General features: G+C 37.5%; 1 protein-coding gene across 4 annotated transcripts; it reads left to right on the top strand.

Moving 5' to 3' along the window:
- Positions 1-1,330: 1,330 nt before the first annotated feature.
- LOC140760035 (VIN3-like protein 2) lies at positions 1,331-11,255 on the top strand. 4 transcript variants are annotated; one of them, XM_073096814.1, is made up of 6 exons: positions 1,331-1,664; positions 1,820-1,918; positions 2,460-2,567; positions 2,850-3,528; positions 9,329-9,636; positions 9,724-11,255. In XM_073096814.1, exons 3-6 carry the CDS (start codon positions 2,561-2,563, stop codon positions 10,962-10,964), a joined length of 2,235 nt encoding a protein of 744 aa, XP_072952915.1. In that variant the 5' UTR covers positions 1,331-1,664; positions 1,820-1,918; positions 2,460-2,560; the 3' UTR covers positions 10,965-11,255. The 4 variants fall into 4 exon arrangements, with proteins under 4 accessions (XP_072952915.1, XP_072952913.1, XP_072952914.1 ...); XM_073096812.1 differs by lacking the exon at positions 2,460-2,567 and having other exon boundaries at positions 1,331-1,646; XM_073096813.1 differs by lacking the exon at positions 2,460-2,567.
- Positions 11,256-16,433: the final 5,178 nt, after the last annotated feature.

Here is a 16,433-nt window from a genome sequence, read left to right as displayed (position 1 = left end):
GAGATGATAGTAGCTATGGGTTAGAAGTAAAATTAGGGTTTTAAAATAATTGAGGGTTTTAAATATATAAATGAAAAATAATTAGAGAAATAAATCCCTTGAATGGTCTATTTTATTTTATTCTTTTTGTATTAGTGTTTGACTTGGTCATCTTGATTATTTTGGACCGCATTTACTTCGAAGTTTCATTGTGTATGAAAATCCTTCTGAATCAACTTGTGCCACAAATTGTGTGGTAGTACGAGACGAGCATATCAAAATCAAAATTAAAGTACATTTAGTAGCCTAATTTTGGTACTTAAAATTCAACCTAATATTTTTTGCACTGTAGAAGGTTAAAATACAAAGTGATTATATTTTTACACTCTTATATAATATATATATATATATATATTTGCTATTATTCCTATGTTCTCTTTGCTAAGAAGTTACTTGAAATCAAACAATCTTTTTATTTTTTTTCTATATCTAATTAAGTTTATTTTAATTAATCCGGTTCGAGACTTAGTATCAAATCAAACAAGACTAAAAGAATCTGGAGTTTAGGGCGTTCATAGAATTTTATAAGAGAAAATAACACCATAAAAATATGTTCTTGTTACTGCTACCGATCTACCTACGATATACATATTTATCATTCGACTTTTGTCTTTTTACTCTTTTTAACCTAAAAAATATTATCGGTTAAATTTAGCATCATAATAATCTCATTCTACAGTATAAAACACTATTTATCAAAGTTATCCTAATTATTAATCCACTTTATATCGAATCAGAGAGTATTCATCGGTGATTTCACAAAAAGTAAAACACATTTTTCTCTTTTTTTTTTCTCACTTTATATCACATTAAAGATAATAATTATACTCTTATTTTAGAATACAAGTAAAAATAATAATAATAATAATTATTCCTAAAATAAAATTTTGATTTAAAAAAAAATATCTAAGAAGTTACTTGAAAACTTTAACTAATCCAATTCGAGACTTAGTATCAAATCAAACAAGACTAAAAGAATAAGAGAACGACGTTCATAGAATTTTATATTAAAAAAAACACCATAAAATATGTTCTTGTTATTGCTACCGATCTACCTACGATATACATAAAATATGTATAAAAGGTAAAATATATTTTTCTCATTTTTCTTCCGACTTTATATCACATCAAAGATAATAATTACGCTCATTTTTATAAAATACAAGTCAACGTAAGAATAATTATTTTTTAAAATAAAATTTTAATTTAATATATATATCTATTTATATAGAATTAACCGTTGGATGCCCAACTTTTGGGATGCAAAATCACATGGAAAGGATGGACGAGTAGCCGAGAGCTATCGACTAGCCTCGTATGTGTTTAGTCCCATACCACCACCAAACCTTTTTGAAGAGTAACGCAACCCACCTCTCTCTTCTTTCTCTCTCTTCATATATGTATATTGGTTTATATATAAAAGAAGAAGGAGGAGGAGGAGGAGTAGGAGAAGGAGGAGGAGGAGAAGGAGAAGAAAAAGAACTTCTCCTTGATTGGCCGCAAGGCTGTTTGGCTACCAGATAATTCCACCAATCACGCATCACAGCGACCCCTCTCCTCGCCCGAATCTTAAAGCACCGGAGGAGCCGCGGAGACAGAGAGACCGGGTCAGCCATGGATTTTTCGTCTCTCTCTCTCTCTCTCTCTCTCTCTCTCTCTCTCTCTGTGTCGCTCTTATTATCTTAGTATATAGTGTTCGTGTCTCTTTTTTTTAATATATAAAGCTGCAATTGGTGTATAGATATAGCCTTTGATTGCGTTGGGTTTGCGTGGTTTGCAGAAGAGGGGGAGGGCGAAAGGGGTCAGCTTTGGAGCGGGGGGTAATGTGAAGGGGGAGGAGAGGAGCGGAGATCTGTCGCCATGGATCCTCCTTTCTCTGGTGGGTATCCTTCCTTTCGACAATTCGGGTGTTTTCCTTGGTGGGTTTTGGCTATCGATCGATCTGGGTGTTGGATTGGGGGGGGATGGGGGGCTACGGAGAAAAATTGGATTTTTTTTTTTCCTTAAATGCTTTAGGCTTGTTTTCTTTTGGGAATTTTCAGGGTCGTGCTTAACAAATTGTCCCCTTTTTAGGTCTAATTGGGCGTTCTTTACAGAATTTGGTAAATTCTTTTCGTGCATTATGTATGTTGGTTTCGTGAGATGATGTCGGTTATCTGTTGATAAAATTACAAATTATCTGCCCGAGTAATAGCTTCGATTAGTACTTTACGTGGTGAATTAGAAGAGGAGTCCAACTATCTTTTGCATGCAACTTTCATAATTTACGTTCAGTGCACTGTTTGATGGATCTGGAAATTTGCGAACGTTTGTAATTGTGAAATGTGTCCTCATTTATGTGATTTTCATGCTATTCGTGTTGATTTCAAGTTTCTCATGCGAGCAGAGAGGAATTATACTGACAATGGAAGGTCTTTTAGGAGCATGTTTCTTGGTCGCACGTCTGTTTACTGTGTGAAGGATGTGAAAGCATTTAAGGATACGAGGAGTGCATTTTTTTTACCAAATGTCAGCGGTATAGATGCAACGTACGTCTGATTTGGTCTATTTTCTCGTAATTGGTATCATCTTTATTTTTGGTAACGTATTGCTTGCCGAATTTCTTATGGTTTTGCCTTCTGTCGTCATTGTGTGCCTGCCATTCTGTAATTGCCTCCTCTCTAGTTGTACCTTTTGGCCATTATTGGTTTCATCTAGATCCTTGATTCTGCAACTCAATTTCTTCTGAACACAGTTATTATTTATTTGGTAACTCATATATTATTCCAAATTAATCTCTCCCTTTTTTCTTTTTTTTTTTGTAACTTCAGGATTCGTTCTTGACCCATCTAAATGCCGCAAGATGAACATCGCCGAAAAGAGAGAACTTGTTCGTGAATTGTCAAAATGGCCAGAAAGTGCCCCTGAAAAGCTACAAACATGGAGCCGCCAGGAAATTTTAGAGATTCTTTGTGCTGAGATAGGAAAGGAGAGGAAGTACACTGGATTAACAAAGCAGAAGATGATAGAATATCTTGTCAAAGTTGTGTCAGAGAAAAAATTAGGGGAACATGGAGAAAAAAGGGTATCAACTCCCAACCCGTCCACCCCTAGCATTCAAGCCCCTTCCAAACGACAAAGAAAGAGCGATAACCCTTCACGTCTACCAGTTGTGACAAGTATTATTCCAGGGACCAATGATATTGATGCAGTGGTTAGTACAAAATATTGCCAGAATTTAGCTTGCAGGGCTACACTTAACATAGAAGATATATTTTGCCGACGTTGCTCATGTTGCATCTGTCACAAGTATGATGACAATAAGGATCCTAGTCTCTGGCTATTTTGTAGTTCAGAGGTTTCTTCTCAAGAAAATTCCTGCAGCTTGTCTTGTCATCTTGAGTGTGCCCTTAAACATGAAAGAGCTGGCATTATGAAGAATGGACAGTGCAAGAGACTGGATGGGCGCTATTACTGTACATACTGTGGAAAAGAGAATGATTTACTTGGGTAATCTTTTCCATACCTGCCTTGATTTACAACTCTTTAGTCCATGTTATTCAGAAAATGTTCATTTTGTCAACACAACAGAGTTTCTTTATCGTAGTTGGTTTAATCCAATAAGTATCTAGTCTGTTGTTTAACATGGTATTCTTAGACGATGAAGTTATCCTTTCCCTATAATGGTGTCTTTAATCCTTTCCCTGTAGTTTCAATTTCTTAGTAGTTCTCACACATTGTCATTCATCATTCTAGCAGATCTCAGAGAATAATGATGCTGGAAGTTAATTGGTAGCTTTTCGACTATTGCCGTATTGAAGTTCTTATAGGAAAGCTTGCGCTGTCGATTATACAATCTTATTCTCTTGGATAAGCTGTGTCTTCTATCTTTAGCAGATGTAGAAAGATCCCTTATGTTGGGTCCACTACTGGAAACCTATCAGCCAATATAGGGCTGAATTACCAACATAGCTCACGTTCCTAAGCATGGTTGTACGGAGTGCTTCAGTCCCTAGGTAGACTAGGTAGTGGATTTTGTCCAGAACCAAATGCAAACAGACCTTACCACTTGCAACCCTTTTGACCTAGTTAGATAAGATTCTAATTTCTAAATTGTTATGATTGTTGTTTCAAAGAGAAGTCATGCCTGATGAGTTTTCGACCAACTTGGTTCTATTTTTTTTTTTCTTTGTTGCATGCTATGATGATATTAATATTGTTTCCCTAGTTTGTTAGCATAGATGCAGTCAATATTACTCCTGAATGAAGGGCATGCTTTTCCAAATGATTTATAATCTTGGTTAATGCTTATCACCTTGACCAACTTTTGTCTATGTTCTTGCAATAAGAAAGAAGGTTGTTTTGTTCACACTCGAACCTTGTAAGTGTCATTGATTTGGCTTAGTCATTTCTAGGGCCAATGTGTTTCTGCTTGGTACTTTGACGCATGATGGAGTATGCTAAATCAATTTAGAGCTAATAGATAAATGCTCATTAATTTTGTATGGGAGATATTATTACGTACCAGATTTGGACCGATCCAGACGTAATAAAATTATAAAAATTTAGGTGGTGGTAACCTCACGAGATAAGGTTCTAATGGCTTTAGTTTTACTTAAATTAGAGATCTAGATGAAAAAATATAATTAAAATAGTAGACAGAAAGGTAAACATCTGACGTTATAGCGGTCGTCGGAGATGGCCGACGACCAAGGATGGTTGTGGACAACAGTAAAGTAAGGTGGCTACTGGTGGAGAAAAGTGGCTAGGTTTTAGAAGATCGGAATGCTTTTACGGCTATGATCTACTTCTAGAAAGATAAAGACGATCTAACGGCTATGATAAAAGATAAAGACGAAAAGAATAATTTGGCTAAACTCATATTCATTCAATAGTAATTATTAACACATGTCCACTCCTATTTACAAGAGTAAAAAATCTTAGCTGATTGAATTCACATGCTGATTATCCGATTTATTTGAAATTCAAAATAATAAAATAAAGCTAACTAACTAACTTAAGTTGACTCGATTCGACTCAACTGACTCGACTAACCTAACCCACATGGTCGGATTGTAACAATTCACTATGTTTTCGACACCTTACCTTCAAGATGACTAGTCTCTCACGTCTTTATACTCGTACAACTTATCGTGTCAATAAATGGATTTGAGTTCATCCTCTTTAAGTTCTCCTAGGAATATGATGTGGGTTGGTTGACATTTATATTTATGATCGGAGGTAAATCAGTCTTCGAAGTAAAAACACAAGCCTTTCATTCTATGCTCCTCCAAGTCATTAGGTACAAAGCAGTGCAAGATCATCTGGCAATTAGGCTGAGTTATCTACACAGACTGAGTCGGGACAAATGCAGTCTCTAGTGAGCCGTGGGCTTAAGCTATCTTTTTTCTCTTCTTCGTACGGATTTGGTTCAACTGATCCAACTCGGACTGCATTAGAACAGCTAAGGAGAAAACCTTGTCAAGTAATGGGCCTCAAAGCCTTAACCTCAGCCTGAATGTCAGGTCCGATACTCTTTAGGGCCGAGTCAAACCAATTAGTGACCTAGTTGCATATTCGTTCGAACTCCTTTCGGTAAGCTAGAACTATTGTTGACCAAGTCAGCTTAGTCAACATGGCCTGAAAGTCCTCGTACTAGGTCGAGTTGAACTAAGCACAAATCGGATCCGCAAAGTCCTCCCAAAACTCAAATGATCGATTCTGCTTAACCGACTGGTACCACCTAATCGTCACACTCTCCAAATAGAATGAAGCTAGCTAGACTTTCTGATAGTCGGGCGTGCTATGGTACATGAAAAATTGTTCCGCTAGATAGGTCTAGTCTAGCGAGTCTTTTCTAAAAATTTTTGGGAAATCAAGCTTGACAGTCCGAGCTTAGATCCCAAAGTGTGGCTTATCATTGCAGACCAAGTGACCTCATGGTCGAGGTTGGTCACATGAAACATAGGCCCACGAGTATGGCTCATGTCTCGCCCGGGCTGCATGCGGGTTCAGCTCAGTCCGATAGCACGGGCCTATCGGGTCATTCCACCGTTCATCCTTAAGCTCGTACTCGTGCTTGGGGTCATGTTCAAAGGTTCTAAACTGGTTCGCACAAGATGGTTGAACTCGTTCGCGAAAATCTGGCTTACCTCGGAAATTGTGCACTTCATCACCTTCATGCAAATAACCTAACCCTAACCGTAGGGCTGAATTTGAAATTTGGCCTAGGACACCGCCACAAGTAGCATGGAGGGTGGCAGCGGCTGGGTTCAGTCGTGGATCGCTAGTAGTTGGCCCCCAGCTGACCCTCACAGCGGTGGAGGGAGATTATTCTCCACGGGTCGGGCTGGCTGCAATAAATATCTGGTCTATTGCTTAACATGGTATTCTTAGACTAAATATACTCCGATGAAGTTATCCTTTCCCTGTAGTTCCAATTTCTTAGTAGTTCTCACACATTGTCATTCATCATTCTAGCAGATCTCACAGAATAACAATGCTGGAAGTTAACTGGTAGCTTTTTGACTATGCCGTATTGAAGTTCTTATATGAAAGCTTGCGCTGTCGATTATACAATCTTATTCTCTTGGATAAGCAATGTCTTCTATCTTTAGCAGATGTAGAAAGATCCCTTATGTTGGGTCCACTACTGGAAACCTATCAGCCAATTAGGGCTGAATTACCAACATAGCTCACATTTCTAAGCATGGTTGTACAGAGTGCTTCAGTCCCTAGGTAGACTAGGTAGTGGATTTTGTCCAGAACCAAATGCAAACAGACCTTACCATCTGCAACCCTATTGACCTAGTTAGAAAGATTCTAATTTCTAAATTGTTATAATTGTTGTTTCGAAGAGAAATCATGCCCCATGAGTTTTCGACCAACTTGGTTCTCATGTTTTTCTTTGTTGCATGCTATGATGATATTAATATTGTTTCCCTATTTTTTTAGCATAGATGCAGTCAATATACTCCTGAATGAAGGGCATACTTTTCAAAATGATTTATAATCTTGGTTATGCTAATCACCTTGACCAGCTTTTGTCTGTGTTCTTGCAATAAGAAAGAAGGCTGTTACGTTTACACTCAAACCTTGTGTCATTGATTGATTTGACTTAGTTGTTTCTAGGGCCAATGTGTTTCTGCTTGGTACTTTCACACATAATGGAGTCTGCTAAATCAATTTAGAGCTGATAGATAAAGGCTGATTAATTTTGTATGTGAGATACACGAGTCAATCTGGAATTTTACCAAATCAATATCCGTTTTATAATCTTCAGGGCTATGCAAACAATTTAGCTTTTTCCCTCAAACAATGTTATACAAGAGAATTCTAGAACTAATAAGATATTATTACATAATTTTCTGGCGAGGAACTTTCCTGTGAGTTTGTATTTTGGTATATAAAGACATGCAACTTTTACCACTCTTGGAAAAAGGAGGTGGTTTCTTTGCTATTGATCTTTGCAGCTTTGAAGACCTTTTCATAGATGAAATTTGAATACCCATATATAGGAACTCACAATTCATGAACTGAAATTTTCCTTAACATGTTTATTATTCTGCCAGAACTCTGGCATTGTAGTTTCACGGTGATAGCATGGCATTGTAGGGTAAAATTTAGCTAAGAAATCCAATTTGTGATGTTTTCAAGTATGACTTTTGGCCAAGGATTACTGTACCATAGGCGGAGCCTGTGCCGACCACTCGCCGGCATGGAATAATAGGGCATGGTGCTAATTGTGTTGTCAAAATGCAATGATACTTGAGAGTTACCTCCCTTTGCATCAATGTAGAAGAGAGACACCTTTGTTCACTACTGCACACACCTTGCCTCTGTCACAACCATACTTGTTCCACTGGCTCTCTGTCAGGAAGAAGCTGACATGAAAAGTTTTGTCTTCATTTATTTCTCAGCATATCTGCTGTAGTTCTCTCAAACCGAAATCCTAAAAGTAACAGAGAACACCCATCTTACAATACACTTAAAGTGGATCTTGACCTTTTTCTCATGATCCAAGTGGATAGTTAACCACCATCTCACCCGGGCGGGGCAGTATAGAACCCTGGTATTGTACAAATCTGTATGATGCAACACTCTAGACAAATAAAACCCTTCATTTAGGAAAAAATGCCTTAACATAATTAGAATAAATACAGCAAGATGACACCTAATTAGACTCCAGCATTAATGTTTTTCCATCATAACTCTCATCATTTAGCTTACTGCCATTTTTCTGAAGTGTTTTTTTTTATTTACTTTTTCTAGATTGATTATGGGTTAGGAATCCAGACTTTGATGCTTTCCATGCCTATTATTCAGAAAAACATGCAAGGAATATTAAAAGTAGCAGTACTATTGGGAAGAGATGTTAAAGGCATGCAGACTCTTAGTGATGATTACCTCTTGCATAGTAGCTTATCAAAAAGGTTCTTGAAAATCACCTAGATATCTGAGATTAGATCAACTTAGAAGCATAACATAAAGATGCTCTTTAGGGTATAATACATTGATGATGCTTATTCATGGCATGCATTACACTTCTCTAATGCTGCTCTGCACATTAGACTTTTACAGATAAGATAGAAAAGTTGTAGCACAGAAATAATATTTGTAGCACAGTAAATACTTTTATCTGTACAATTGACCCTAGTTCAATGCTGGCTAAGATAAATAAATATGGACTATTACCCTTTATACACAGTCTCAATAAATAGCCATCGTAGGACATTAGTATCATCTATGGAGAGCAAAATATTTGATTATGCCAAAATGGGATCTTCATTATAACTGTGGAAGTTGCACTATAGATAGGAATTGCTTACTAGTGGAGTTTTTTTTTTGTATTAGTTAACTGGTAATCATTATTGTATTCTAGAGGCTCAATTAAAGAAATTCCAATTTCTAGAATTTGACCTAGAAGCTGGTGGTTCATTGTAATCAAGCAAAACAAAAGAATTGTTTGCAAAAAGAAAAGGAAAAGAAGAAAGATCTATTCTGATTCACAGGCAACGGAATCTTTCTTACAAATTGCTACTTTTAAGTTTTAACATCAGTAGTTAGGTGCATCGATCATAACTTCGTAAGTAGTATTGCTGCCTTGTAGTGGATCCAGATTCCAGACTTTGCAAGTATGTTTTCTTTTCTATGTAATCATTTAAAAACAGATTTCTGTTTGTTTGCTGATCATACATCTGTTTAACATTGAGATATGTCCATGCTGCTCTTCATAGTTGAATACAAAAAATACAATATGTTGCAAATTTTACTGGCAAGTCATTTTATTTTATTTTTATCTTTCCTGCAGGTGCTGGAAAAAGCAACTTATGATAGCTAAAGATGCTCGACGAGTAGATGTCCTGTATTATCGACTTTCCCTTAGTCACAAGCTACTTATCTTGACAGAGAAGTACAAAAACTTGCATGAGATTGTGGACACAGCAATGACAAAGCTGGAAGCTGAAATTGGTCCTACTAATGGTATGCCAGCCATGGCACGTGGGATTGTCAACAGACTTTCTGTTGGTTCTGAGGTTCAAAGGCTATGTGCACGTGCAGTAGAGTCGCTGGAATCTATGCTTTCTAGTGCAGCTCTAGCTGATCCCCAGATTGATGGTAAGATTATTCATACACATGACATGGTTCATTCCCTCCTGTACTCTTTCATCTTAATTTTATTCTGAAAATATGAATGAATTGCAGAAGCCAATTTGTTACCATCATGCTTTATCAAATTTGAAGACATATCCCCGACAACTCTTACTGTGGTGTTAGATTCTGAGCCTTATGCAGCTTTTTCTGAAGAAGTGGCTGGTTTTAACTTGTGGCATCGGAAGGCTGACATTGCAGAGTATCCCTCAGAACCAACCTATACAGTACATACTCCAAAGAGAAGATTTCTAGTAAGAGAACTTGCTCCAGCTACAGAATATATGTTCAAGGTTGTTGGCTCTGGCAAGTCTAAGGAGTTCGGTCCGTGGGAATCTAGAGTAAGAACTAAAAGCTTTTTGAAGAATGATATTAAGGCTTTAGTGCAGAAAGAAACCAGAACAAAGCCACATTGGGGAAGCCCAAAAACAAACAGCAGCAGTCTGTCTAATCCTTCTTCAGAAGGAGATGAATCAAATAACAGCACTATTGCATATGCTGACCTCAATAAATCGCCAGAAAGTGATCCCGGATATTGTGAAAATCCTGAGATTGTTATCTCGGAAAAATTATTTGATCAATCATGTAAACCCACATACCATTCAGAGAAAACAAACAAAGGTACCATTAGTGGGACAAAAGGTGCTGGGCAGGAGGAAACACCAGGGATATCTTGTTCTGCTCTGGATGAGGGGCTTGATTCAATCACCCAAATGGGTTCCCACAGAGATTCTGCAAATTCTGTGGAGCAAAATGAGGCATCAAACATTCGTAAGTTGGGGAATGAATCTAATGTACCTATTTCGAATGAAATGGTGATTGTGCCGTACAGCCGTTCCGATTCAACCCTGCCTGTCACGCCCTGCAAACTAGAAAGTGGCAAAGATAGCTTTGGAAAGAGCTCTAAAGTCAAGTCAGCAAGCAATGTGCTTGACGATGGCACTGGAAATCCAGAAAGGGAACCAGGGAGCTCATCAAAGAAAAGAATTATAGGGAAACTTGAGGATTTGTGTAATAAAGATGGGTCGGAAGGGGCATACGAGTATTGTGTTAAGGTAATAAGATGGTTGGAGCGCGAGAGCTACATTGAGACTAACTTCAGAGTAAAGTTTCTGACTTGGTTTAGCTTGCGAGCTAACCCACAAGAGCAAAGGGTGGTGAGTGTTTATGTTGATACCCTGATTGATGATCCTGCGAGCCTCGCTGGGCAGCTGGTAGACACTTTCTCGGAAGCAATCTATGGCAAGAGGCCTCTACCGGTGACCACAGGGTTCTGCATGAAACTATGGCACTAAAACATGGGGACCCATTGTTCTCTGAGCAAAGTTTGAGCCCAATTCTTTGGATGCAAATTGCTGCATTCATTCTTCATTGGAAATTTCATTAATGGATAAGTAATTGTAGGTTAACTTATATAGTTCATTGTCATTAATACTTTCGTTATTTATAACAATAATTTTAATTTAATTGAACTTACTACATTCTCAATATCTCAAGTGTCAGCAATAGTTTTTGCAACTTATTCAGTTGGAAACTGACCAAGAATTTGTTGTAGTCTTCTACATGTCTGGTGACAATTTAGTGCTTACAGTGAGTATATATCATTTCTATTGCTAGGTTCTATCTGAGAGCTATGCGATCATGGGTTTGCTGGAAAAGAAATAATCACCCAGTATACACAAGAATTGTTCTGCCATTACAACTTAGAAGCTCATTCTAATGGTTAAATATCAACTTCTTCAGGAATAAAATATTTGGCATATTATTTAATGAGTTTCATAAAGCAAGGAAGACAATGTTCTTAGGCAATTTGTTTCTTAAACTAATATAATTTATTATTTTACACCCTTAACCTATTTACTTGACCCTTTGCAGCTTCAACCATTTCAGTGTAGTGCCATGTAACATTAAATGTTACTTTCGTCTTTTCTATATTGTACTCTGTTAATAAAGTGAATGCATACTTTTTTTTGTGGAAGGAGGGCAGCAAGTATGGAGGGGAAACTCCTTTCCTATGATCAAAAAGTTTATAGGATCGATTTCAACTCTAAATAATTATTATGGAGAAAATTGTTTGGTAGTTTGGTAGCTTAACTTAATGACTCAGCGGTGCGATTAGCTTTCAGGGAGCATTAGCTCATTTTGTAGCCCTTATATAGCCTTCGGGCTCTTAAATAATAAAAAATGTACGAAGAGATGAATAATATGTGTAAATAATTTCTTCATCTTCTATCTACAACAGTATAACAAGGGTAATTTGTATCAAAAGCCAATATTATTTTTCTTCTTACACTCCTATCCATTTTGGTTTCCATTTACAATTTTACCTAATTTTATTTAAAATACCAACATTGCCCTTACATAATACGAATTGGGTCAGGTTGGATAACATCATGAGAACGTTTGGCTTAATGGATCAAAAATATTTATCTTTTAATTGATTCATGGTTTTGTAAGCCCTTAAAAAAAGTATAGTTAATTCATGTAAGCTTAGAATAAGCCATTAAAGCAAGTCTAGTTAAGTCAAGTAAAACTTTTAAGATAAATCCTATTAAGTTATATAAGATTTTAAGGCAAATCCTAGTTTAAGTCATATAAACCTTTAAGACTAATCCTAATAGAACTCATTATACCTGATCTCTATGTATAAAGGGGTTGGACTACTTTATTTAATCATTCAAGCATTCAAACATTGAGAAATTATTTTAGTCTTGAATTTATTAGAAGTAAGAGTAAGATAATTTAGGAGTAGAAGTAAATTAATTATAGCCGTTTATTTTCTACCACTAGTAACGACCAAAAAGGTACAAACCCTACTACTCCAACCACTTGGGCACAATTATTCAGAGGCTCTCAAACTTAGATAGCTGGTCTCAATCACAGCCCCACATGTACCTCTATCCTTCAACAACTTCAATCGGAAGTTTCTAGCATCGTGGACCTTGACTTGGAGAGGCTGTAATCCGATAGAGCTAAATGGAGGGTTAGTCTTATAGAGAAATTCTTAGATAAGCCTCTGTCGCGAGACTACCTTATTAAGGAATCTTCTTGAAGGTAGAAGCTAGTAGGTCAACTAGAAGTTATCGATATGGCTACTGGGTTCTTCACTTTTAAATTTAATTTTGAGGAAGACATGATGAAGGTCTTAACTGGTGGACCGTGGAACTTCAGAGGTACAGTTCTAAACCTTATCCTTTGGCGACCAAACTTTCAACCTCTTAGGAAGGAGATCCTGACCGCGCCAGTATAGGTCTAATTCTTGGGACTCCCTGTGAAATATTGGCTAGAGGATCTCCTCCTAGTAGTGACCTTAGACATTGGTCGTCCGCTTAAGATTGATGGTTATACCCAGGCTCAAACTTATGGTTAATTTGCCTAATCGTATATAGGAATTGACTTATCTGCTCCGCTTAAGCAATTCAAGAAGGTTAGGCCGTCGGGAGAAAAATAAATTTTAGGTAGTTACCTATGAAAACCTCCTCACTGTTTGCTTTTAGATGTGGTTGTATCAACCATAACTCAGCCACTTGTAGCCCGATTACCTCTTTGATAGTGTGGTGTAGGCTACGAGTCATAGTGGCTCAGTTCGAACAATCTTCACTATGCCAAGGGTAGAGGCAAACGATGATGTGGGCCTCAAAAACTCCACTCCTGATCTATTCGGTCATTAGATCATGGTTCATAAGAAATAGAGGAAACTATGCTACCAAGGTGATCCTAGTTCAAGAAATGCTGATGGCGTGGAGTCCTCCCTATCGAAGAAGATGGTTGAGGAGGCTAAAAGTAACCTTACCGGTAGGGTGATTAAAATAAGCTGTATAGAGTAAACTTCTCCACACCAAAGCAAGTCTCGGTAACTTCACCCATAGCCTAGGTAACCTCAACATGGGTAACGTTCTCTTGGCCCATCACACCTCCAAGGTGGAGCTTCAATCTACAAACGTGTCACCCCTAAAAGGCTACACCATAGTTGATCATATGAGTGCAAACCATCTGGTAAACCGCCTGCTCCCGAGGTGCCTCGTCGCCATCCCAAGAAGGAAAATGTTTATACTGACCATTCTCAATCTTCTTAACGATCCAATTCTGAGGTCCCCTCTTGCCCTACTAAAGGGCAAAGATTAAGTTAGGCTACCCCCTTTAGGCTTAACCCTAGTACTAAGGGTGCTTTGAGCCGTGCGCCAAATCTGCTAACAATTGTAAATCTCTGCCAGCCAATTAATGTAAAAGATTTTTTCCAAATCCTTCTTTTCCGATAGTCCCATCACCATAATGGAAACTTGCCCTGAAGTGGTTGACAACCAGATGGTCGTTGATCATATCTCTCCTAGTATCACCACTCATATTCCTACCAAAAATCTTAGTATTCCCCCTTTCCTTCTTGCTCCTTCTCCTACCCTCTCTACCACCATTTCTACCCCTTTAACCGCTCTTTCCCTAAGTCAAAATAGCCATGATATGTTGGTGGACTAGGCTTCTCATGCCTTAAATAAAAGCCATCGGCTTGCTTTTGGGGCTAATATTAAAAGACAAGAAGAACCACCTGATAAAGATCTAGAGCGACCCCTTTAGCGACTTTTCACAAATAAAGAAAAAAGGGGGCTACCAACTCCCCGACCTTGCAAATTCATGACTTGGCCAAGAATAAGGGTAAAAAGACTGCTAACAAGATTTTGCAAGATGAAAATACAACTGATAGTGGCAAGAAAGCAACAATAACCCTGAAAGCTAACGTGAGATCCCCACCAGAACTTGCTCTAAACTAGTGTTAAATCATGTGGATCATTTGTTGGAATTGTCGCGGGCTCACCTAGAAAGAGAGACATACCTCTCTCATAACTATGCACAATTATCATAATCCTACTATGATAATACTGCTAGAAACTCATACTACTAACTGTTGATCCAAAAGTTTTCTTAAAAGACTAAGACTAACTTGGGATGGCCGTTTAATTCCGGGGACTAGTGCTAGTGGGGGTATTATAATTTGCTGGAAGATAGAAAACGTCAAGTTTTCACAAGTCCAATTCTCTAAATAAGTCATCCACGGAATTGCTACCCTCGAAGGTAAGTCTTCTTGGTTCTTATCAACTATTTATGCCAGCACTATTGCCATAAATCGTAATTGGTTTTTCCATAAACTTATTATATTGACTCATCTAGTATCCCTTGGATGGTCATTGGTGATTTTAATTGCATTATTAATCCTGTTGACAAGATTGGAGGAACTCCCTTTAGAGCTAATTATTCTATTATGACCTTTAAACATTTTATTTCAAAAACTGCTATGATTGACTTTGGTTTTGAAGGACTACCTTACACTTGATGTAACAACTGCTATGGTCTTTCTTGCGTACTAGTTCTTTAAATAGATTGTTTGGAAATTCAAATTTTGAATATTTTTTTCAAAGATTGTTGTAAACACATTTGCCTCAGATTGCCTCTGATCACACTCCCCTCCTAATATCCCTTGGTCAGGAGTCTAAGTTCGGTAGGAACCCTTTTAGGTTTGAATAGTTTTGGTTTGATTATCCTGAGGTTAGTATAATTGAGATTATTTAGAGTCAGGTCTATCTAACTACTCAACATTCCTCCTCCCTCTTTAATTACAAATTAGCTTGCATTCATATTAAGTTGCTCCATTGGAATAAGTTCTCTTTTGGTCGCCTTGAGGCTAACGTTGCTAAGGTTAAGGAACAGAGAAGTTAAGGAAAAAACAAATCATTTCTCTCATACTAATAGCACCAACTCTCCATCTTATAGCGTAAATGCTCTGCTTACCTTAGACAAGTATCTGGCAAGTGGCAAAGCAAGTCTCGAGTGAATTGGCTTAGGGATGGTGACGCCTATACTGCTTTCTTTCATCTGTCCACCAAGACCCGTAGGCAAAAAAATTGTATTAATAATATTACTAGTCGGGAGGGAATGTGATCACTAATGTCGTTGGCATTGAGGATGAGTTTGTTAGCTTTTACAAGGATCTATGACATGTGGATGTCAAAGGCACTGGTCCCTCGGATGAATAGTCAACAATCTCATGTATAAGTTCTATATGCGATGATGATTTCACTAAGGATGTTAACTTAAATGAGGTGAAAGAGGCTTTGTGGTCTACGCTGGCCAAAACAACCATCTGGTTCCGATGGCCACCATGTTGAATTCTATAAGCATTTCTGGGATATTCTTGGAAATGATATGGACCATCTGGTCCAGTAATTGTTCAGTTCCAACACTAGCTTAGAGCTGGGGTCAAACCTATATCTCTCTTATTCCTAAGATTGAAAATCTTGCCAAGGTTGTAGATTACGAGCCTAATTTCCTCTTTAATGTTAATTATAGAATTTTGTCTAAAATCCTAGCTAATAGGATGAAGCCAGTCCTTCATACTTTGGTGGGGCAAGCAGCTTTTGTTGCGGGTCGTCATATCCATGAAAATATTGCTCTTATTCAGAAAATTGTGCATTCTATAAATTCCTCTAAAACTAACAATAATTTTATTATGGTTATGGTGGGTCTTGAAAAAGCCTATGATCGCTTAAACTGGAAGGCTATTATTGGATGTAAGTCTCACATGGGTTTACCTTTGAAATTTACAAATTAGATTTCTGCTTGCCTTTCTTCTCCGACTTGTGATTTACTGATTAATGGCTCTCTTTCAAATTAGTTTAAAGGTGGGAGAGATATCTGTCAAGGTGACTCTATCTTTCCCTACCTTTTTATTCAAGTATCTGAGATTTTCTCATCCTTAGTGAGAGAATCTGTGC

Source organism: Typha angustifolia, chromosome 5, assembly GCF_048772165.1.
Source record: "Typha angustifolia cultivar Huaian chromosome 5, ASM4877216v1, whole genome shotgun sequence".
Taxonomy (NCBI): Eukaryota; Viridiplantae; Streptophyta; class Magnoliopsida; order Poales; family Typhaceae; genus Typha; species Typha angustifolia.
Note: the sequence above shows the minus strand (reverse complement) of the source record. Positions and strands in the feature narration are given on the sequence as shown.

What these genes read in the sequence shown, in the direction of transcription:
- LOC140760035 (XM_073096812.1), top strand. An exon ending in AAAGAGAATGATTTACTTGG is followed by an intron (nt 3,529 to 9,328) that starts GTAATCTTTTCC and finishes TCTTTCCTGCAG; the next exon opens with GTGCTGGAAAAAGCAACTTA. An exon ending in AGCTGATCCCCAGATTGATG is followed by an intron (nt 9,637 to 9,723) that starts GTAAGATTATTC and finishes AATGAATTGCAG; the next exon opens with AAGCCAATTTGTTACCATCA.